The 7,955-nt window shown below is 36.8% G+C and overlaps 1 protein-coding gene across 1 annotated transcript in view; it reads right to left on the bottom strand.

Moving 5' to 3' along the window:
- Nucleotides 1–3: 3 nt before the first annotated feature.
- LOC110027820 (serine/threonine-protein phosphatase PP2A-1 catalytic subunit-like) overlaps nucleotides 4–7,955 on the bottom strand; it is a 28,338-nt gene continuing 20,386 nt past the window's right edge. Inside the window, exons 3-6 of the mRNA XM_020729416.1 lie at nucleotides 4,387–4,495; nucleotides 4,239–4,316; nucleotides 3,172–3,363; nucleotides 4–618 (exon numbers count right to left, since the gene is read on the bottom strand). Coding sequence (XP_020585075.1) covers nucleotides 445–618; nucleotides 3,172–3,363; nucleotides 4,239–4,316; nucleotides 4,387–4,495 — 553 coding nt within the window. The 3' untranslated portion in view covers nucleotides 4–444. The remainder of the gene's footprint in view (nucleotides 619–3,171; nucleotides 3,364–4,238; nucleotides 4,317–4,386; nucleotides 4,496–7,955) is intronic.

The following is a 7,955-nucleotide window of genomic DNA, read 5'->3' as shown; positions in this document are numbered from 1 at the left end:
TACAAACAAATTAAAACAAATTGACTCCAAAACTTCTTTGTTTAGATAACATAAACCCATTGACAAAGATGCAACTTTAGACAAAATTCATCAGGAAAATGCAAAGCAAATCAGCATGAGAGGAGCTTTGAAAAATCTGTATGGTGAAATATTCAAGCAAAAGCAAGAAGCAGCAGCAGCAAGAACATCTCTCCAGTTATATCTTACACCTAAAATTTCATAGTTACACACATAACACTCAAAAATCTTTAATCACATAAAAAATAGCACTATTCTCACTTTTAAAAAGTGAAACACACCTTTTCTTGCATACGTTTAAAGCAACAAAGTGCTATGCGTGAAAATATGAAAGTTTAGGTGCGAGATACATAAATTTATAAGAATTGTGCTTAGTATGTAAATTTCCAATATATATATATATATATATATAGAAAGCAATCAATTTTACAAAAAATAATCAGGGGTCCTCCTGGTGGTATCTGGTTCAACCTGCCTTGGAGCTGGATCAAATTGTAAGAAGTTTTGGGACATGTCTTCCCCAATTTCCAGTATGGCCGCCGTATTACCGCATCTGTAGCAGTAATTTGGCGCGCTGAATACTGTAACAACATTCTGATCCTGTGGTATAAATATGAAAAAATTTAACTGATGGAAGGTCATTTGAGGTGGGGGAAAGTGAAAAATGATCAAAATCTGTAGATGACTCCGAGGTGTTATAAGTGTAAATATCAAACTTTGGGTGTTAGATATGCATAAGAGTTGTGAGGTATATATGTAAATCTCCCTTAAATAAATATTAGTTCAGCGAAGCAATCGTTTGCATTTAAGTGGGAAGAAACTCCAGGCTAAGGTTACTTTATGAATCCTCCATAGCTATTTATCAGTGATCCCCCCCCCCCCCAAACGAAAAAAACACCATCAGTTTAATTTTTAAGAATTGAAATACACCTTTTTCAACCATTGACCACATCGTCGAGAGCTTGTCTCCCACCGGGTGCCCGTTTGAATCACACTGAACCCCACTAACTGTAGCACCTTTAATGCTTACCCTGCAAAAAATAAAAAGTACCTTTTCATGCATAGGTAAGGAGACATATATAAAAATTAAAGTTCACGAGTTAAATATGTAAATACAAACTGTCAAACTTGTCAAAGTTTTGAGAAAGCTATGCTGAATTCTGAATAGGCTTGATGTCTTTTCCCTTTGTTATTATTCTATTAAATAATAATCTTACAATCTATTTTATGTACAAAATAAAATGTATAATCTATTTTAGGTAACTTAATAATACATACTCCTAATCTAAACATTCAGCTAAAAGGGAAATATATAAGAATAAATACCATTAGAAATAATTTAAATAAAGAAGCTCCTAAGTATAGAAAAATCCTAATTTAACTACCTGATTTTCGACATTTCTAATTGACATCCTTCTCAAATTGATGCTAACTAATTATAAAGTGTTAATTTGCCAACAATAAATTGATAACATTGTCGGGACCAAAAGTCCTCGAGCCGTGAGTGCCGAAGCCGAAGGTGCCAAAGCCGAGAATGCCGAAGATTGAGAGTGCCAAAGCCTGAGAGTGCCAAAGCCTGAGAGTACCGAAGCCTGAGAGTGTCGAAGTCGAGAGTGTCGAAGTCATAAGTGTTGAAGCCGTGAATGTAGAAGCCTAAGATCTATGGTTTGAAGCCATCGATCTAGGAAGGAGCGCCGAAGCCGAAGCGGACAAAGCGAAGCGTAAGAAGTAGTAGAAGATGTCATAGAAGCAGCGATGCCTAACAAAGAAGATCCAAATTGAACGAATAATAATACAAGCATAACAACCCTTTTTAACCCAAGAATCCTTGTATTCCACAATGAATGGATTTTGTACTTTAGAATAAGTTCCATCTCCTGGCGAGCAGACCTGTGATATCTATTTGTCTGTCAATCAAGTCTGATATTCTTCAAGACATGCTTCTTCTTTTCCACCATGTTCTTCACGAGAAGAGCAGAGAACAATAAGAAGAAGAAACCAGACCAGCGCCGCAACTCGAGGTGGCAAAAAGCTTAAAAGGAAAGCATGATTGGAGATCCCCTGATGGCGTTGTTGAGCTCCTTGCAATTCCATAAGATGAGTCCGCCTCTTGTGAATATCAACAGCTGCTCAAAGATGTACCTTCCTCAAAGATTTTGAGTAGGAGAGGACCAGAGCTCTAAGGCCGGTGCGAGGGAAGAGAGCCGCGGCTAAGGCAGAGACGACGGTTGACGAGGAGAGTCGTAGCTAGGGCAAAGACGCGGGAAGAAGAGGAGATCGCGGCTATGTCCCTTGACGAGGAGATCGCAGGTTGACGAGGAGAGCCGCAGCTCCGAAGGGAGAAGAGGAGATCGCGGCTATGTCCCTTGACGAGGATATCTCAAGTTGACGAGGAGAGTCGCAGCTAGGGCAAAGACGACGCGACGAAATGGCGAAGTGATGAAGTGGCGCAGCTAGGATAGAGAAGATGCGAAGTTTTGTGCGAACGAAGCAGATGCAGACGAACAAAGTTGTCGAAGATGTCGCGAACAAAGCAAAAACAGGCGCAGACAAACGCAGGGGAACGTAGCAGAAGCAGACGCAGACGCGAAGTTGCGCAGGCGAACGAAGCAGATGCAAATGAAGATGTCGCGACGAAGATATCGCAGCTAGGGCTGCTGCTGAGAACACTAAGGATTCACACGATTCTAGCTTTGATACCATGTCAATGTTTTGAGAAAAATAGGCTGAATTATGAATAAACTCGATGTCTTTTCCCTTTGGTTTCATTCCATTAAATAATAATCTTACAATCTATTTTAGGTACAAAATAAAGTGCATAATCTATTTTGAGTAACTAAATAATACATATTCTCGATCGAAATATTCGGCTAAAAGGGAAATAAATCAGAACAAAAACATTAGAAACAATTTAAATAAGGAATCTCCTAATTATAGAAAACTCCTAATTTAGCTGACTGTTTTCCATCCTTACAGATTGACACAAACGAATTAAATGGTATGTATGTAAATCTTCCCACTAAATGTGTTGTTCAAAAGAAGAGCATCATTTCCAAATCAGGCCAAGATGCGCCCCCGCCGTTATTTAAGAAGTGTCAAAAATTAAATTGATTAACATGGTATTAGCAGATTTGCATTTCCATCGAAGCTTACCTGAGACCAATTATAGCCTTCCATGACCAACTGGTGAGCTCTCGATATAAGTGACAAACCGTTCTTGTGATTGAACTGTTGCGAAACGTCCTGACCAAATGTGTATCCAGCACCCCTCGGAGATATTCCCCAGCCACATCGATCATCTGGATCAGACCATAGAAGATCACACATAGGTCCTTCGTGTGGGACCTGCAACCCAAAAAAGCAAGTTAGATATGAAAAAGATTGGGGCATTTACATACATACCATCCAACTCTTATGTATTTACATATCTAACTACTAAACTTTAATTTTTTATATTCATACCACTATTTTAACTTTTAAAAAGTGAAATACACCTTTACATGCATAGATAAGGTGGCATATATGTAAAAATTGAACTTTAGGTGTTCGATATGTAAATACATAAGAATTGAGTATCATGTAAATCTTCCAAAAACATGTCAATGATGCCAACAACATCTATCAGTTATGGATAATAACCAGTTCAGGAAACACAGTATTTTTCTCTAAGGATGATGGAATATAAGTATGCCATATGCTAGTAAAAATCTTCTGTTCAAGAGAAAAAAAAAACTAAATAAAAATAAAATAAAATAAAAAATAAATATGTTACAACTTACCAAATATGTTTTATTTCAATTAAAAATATAAACAAAATAAAATAAAAATAAAAAATAGAAAAAAAAATCAAAAGTAATCTCAAAAGGTCCTTTAGATAAGATATACACATTTTTTTTTTCTTCCAAATGCTCATATGGCACGGGATTAGTCCTTCCTAGGTCATTTTAGTCCTAAAGTTTATAGAAGTGTTAAATTAGTCCTCAGAATATTTCAGTGGGAGCTAAAATAGTCCTCGTTGGGGACCGTTCTAACCTCATATTAAAAGAGTATGAAGATTAAATTGACACTTTTGTAAATTTTTGGACTAAAAATGCTTGCATTGAATAAGTCAGGGGACAGTTTTGACACTTTCATCAAATAGAGCTAATTAAATGACAAACTTCCCAGATGCATGTCACTTTTAACTTTGCACTTGATATAGACATTACTAAGTGACACACCTCTTGTATTCGATCCAAGGCGCGGATATTGTCTAAGGTGTCCAAGGATGGAGACAATCCGCCATGCAAGCAGAAAATCTACACCAAATAAAAAAATGTGCATAAGAAACAATATAAAGGAAAGATAAAATTGATATCAAGAGCAAACCTGATTCTCAATCAGTGCTGTAAGCGGAAGATAATCAAACAGATCTGTGAAGTACTTCCAAACATTTGCATTTCCATATTTTCGCAAGCATTCATCATAGAATCCATAACTGACGCAAATTTCAAACATCAATGTCTAATATTGTAAGATGTTGAAACAAAATCATCGATGAGTCACTCATACGCAAATTAATTCAAATGAAATCTCTCAATAATTCATTGAAGAACCAAAAAATGAAATAGAAAGAGCTAAAGCTACCAATTTTGTACTAGAATTTTACAAGCAGAAAAACAGCCATGTTTAAGGGATCGTTTGGGGCTAATGCAACTGTTTGTAAAGTTGTTTAAGCAGTTGATGTAGGAAAAGTAGTTGTTTGTGAAAACACAAAACATAACAATATGGTTAGAATGTAAAATGATGAGCTCAATCATGTAAAGTTGTTCTAGATAGAAAACTTTTCAGAACACACTTTAAGGCTGTTAGCCAACACCAATGTGGTTACGGTTTGAAAAGCAAAGCTGACAAAACATATCCGAAAGAAGGCAAGTCAACCATAAAAGAGTATTTTCTTTGCCTCTGGGCTTCAGAGACAAAACAACAAAATATGTTGTTAATAAGTTGGAAAAAAAATGAAGTTCAAATTGCATGAATGAAGAAAAAAATAAATAAAAATACATTTTCCCAAAAGACAAATGTAAAGTGAGCTACATCATTGATAGATAAAGCCGCTTGACATCAACCTTAGCCTTATCCACTCAAGCTTTGGACAGGCAGTGATGGCATATATTAACAAGCTACCTAAGCCAACAAGGAGTTATAGCTTAAGAATCAGTTTCTCCAATCCTCTTTACTGGTCGTTAAAAAAAGAAAAAGCTCCTGGAATCTCCCTCCCATAACTTATCAAAGCATCACTATCCTTCCTACATCACAACCACATCCCTCATTGTCAAAGCATCACATTTTGTGCATAGTTCAAGCGACATCTCAATAGGCCTCTGATCTTCTTTCCAATAATTAAACAAGCCTAACCCATTAGTCTTCCCCTGAGGAGGGTCGGGTCCAGTTCAGCCTCCCCATTAAATCGGTTTGGCCAATTTAAGTCCCAAGCCCCTCCTGAGTAATCTTTTCAGTATCTTGTCAAAGCATCTCTACATCGCCTTCTTCAGGTTCACCCACTTGGTAATCTTTTCAGTATCTTTTTTCCTTCTATGCCTCTGCAAGTTTTCCCACCACAAGGAGAAGCTCTTCCTTAATTTGATGGTTACAAATTTTACACTTTTTATCTTCTGGCAGTTCAGATCCTCTCAACTTATTGTAGTCATTCAATAAAGTCATATGGATCCACACCTCTATCGAACTCTGGTAGATCCACCTTATTTTGAAGTCCTTGTCCTTTGATGGTTACAAGTTTTACACTTTTTATCTTCTGACAGCTCAAATCCTCTCAACTTATTGTAGTCATTCGATAAAGTCATATGGATCCATACATCTATCGAACTTTGGTAGATACACCTTATTTTGAAGTCCTTGTTTGTGTCCTCCATATGTAGCCTCCTCGCTCGGCCTCTTCTGATATTGAAGTCGAAAGCGTCGGTATCAGTCTTCCTCATCACTGAAGTCATCTCCATGGAAGGGACTCAGGACCTCATTCTTTTCTCCCTTTCAACTCTCCATGTCACAATCGACGTTAATCTCCCCATGGGTTCCCTTATCAATCTTCGCAAGTCTCTGTTGAAGACAACTGAGCTCTCGTTGTATCTCTTTTCGGGTCGACTCGGGCTTGTATCTACTTGGTGGCATGATTAAGGTTTGGGATTTATGAGAGTGGAAAGGGTATTTGGTGATGAAAAAGAAAAAAAATTGATGGAGATGTTTTGAGATATGGCGGATGCCAGGAAACCATATGCTAGCTCTGATACCAATTCATACTGGAGTTAACTCAAACCACAATAAGGGTAACAAATATTATTACTCAAAAGTAATCAAGGTTACACTCAAGACTCAAATCAGGAACGAAAACACAACAAAATGCAATTCTCTGGCCAGGGCGCGATGGGATTGGTAATGGATAGTGGGAATAGAGGCTGAGATGAATAGTGGTAGGCTGGGAGGGTGTATATGGTAGGCGTTGTTAGTAGGAAGGCCAGGAGGGGAAGGCGTCAGCTCAGTGGACGTGTAGGAGGATTGGCGGGTTAGGAGCTATAGCAGGGAGTCGTCGTATGATAGCCGCAAGGGGTGTGTGGGGTGCTTTGCGGCGACGGCAGCGGCAACAGTGAATTTGGGCAGATGGCTGGGTAAAACAGGGAAACAAGAAAAAAGATCGACACATGTGATATGGTAGCAAGCAAGCCAAGGAAAAGGGGAAGTATACAGACCACCTCAGGAAAAGTTACCATTGGAGCACTTTTTTGTCGTCAGATACAACCTAATAAGGGAGAAGGGGGACATTGGAAGCTGTCCAAACAAAAATATCAACCAAAAAACTAAATCATAACACAGAAAGCAGCATATTTATAATAAGGATGACTAGGAGGGAGAAACCCCTCCCCTTGGGTGACAATCACAACCCTAAGTAGGATTGGGTCCAGTTCAGCCCCCCCCTACTAGCCGGTTTTGGCCCCCAGGCCCCGCATCACAAAGCTTACCTACTTTTCTATTTTGTATCCATGTTAGCATCATAAAGCTTACCAACTTTTCTATTTAGTATCCATGTTAGCATATGGTCTTTAAAGTTTGCAAATAGTTGTATTATGTTAAATTGTCATGCTATTGTTTAATAACTCAAATAAGGCAATCGAAATAGGAGAGAAAATGTTGTGCACAGAAGAGAAAATGTTGTGCAAATTTAAATTATGTGACCATTGGAAAAAAGTTAATAAGAAAGAAAATAAAATATCCACTAAAAAAGAATAAAAAAATTTGACCATAAAATAAAGTGGTGGAATTTAAAAGTTGAAAAATTATTAATCTTCTAAGATAAATGGGCATTTACAAACATACCACATAATTCTTATACATTTACATATCTAACACCTAAACTTTGATATTTACACTCATACCACTCAAATCTTTCATAACACAAAAAATACAATTATTTAGCTTTTAAAAAATGAAATACACCTTTTCATGCATAGGTAAGGTGACATATTTGTAAAAATTGAAATTTAGGAGTTATATATGTAAATACATAGGAATTGAGTGGCATGAATGTAAATCTTCCTATGATATCTAAGATATATTGTTAAGAGAGGCAAATTAGAATTCTTTAGGTGATCCAAACCTAATATGGGATAAGATGGCTTGTTTCATTAAAAGAATTGATAAAAAAAAATTGTTGGAGTCAAGAAATACATCATAAATTAATAAGAACACTTTGTGGAATGAAGAGGTATTAAGGTTTATTAGTAGTAAAAGTTAAGTATTATCAAGACTTATGATAATTATAAATAAGCTATAGTCTTGTAAATAGAGAAGAAAAGCAAAAACAAAAGCTATTGATGATTTATATTAAAGGCTTAATACTAATGAAGGAAAATAGAAGATATATAAAATAACTAAGATAAGATATA

Source organism: Phalaenopsis equestris, unplaced genomic scaffold (assembly GCF_001263595.1).
Source record: "Phalaenopsis equestris unplaced genomic scaffold, ASM126359v1 Scaffold000450, whole genome shotgun sequence".
In the NCBI taxonomy this organism is placed as follows: Eukaryota; Viridiplantae; Streptophyta; class Magnoliopsida; order Asparagales; family Orchidaceae; genus Phalaenopsis; species Phalaenopsis equestris.
Note: the sequence above shows the minus strand (reverse complement) of the source record. Positions and strands in the feature narration are given on the sequence as shown.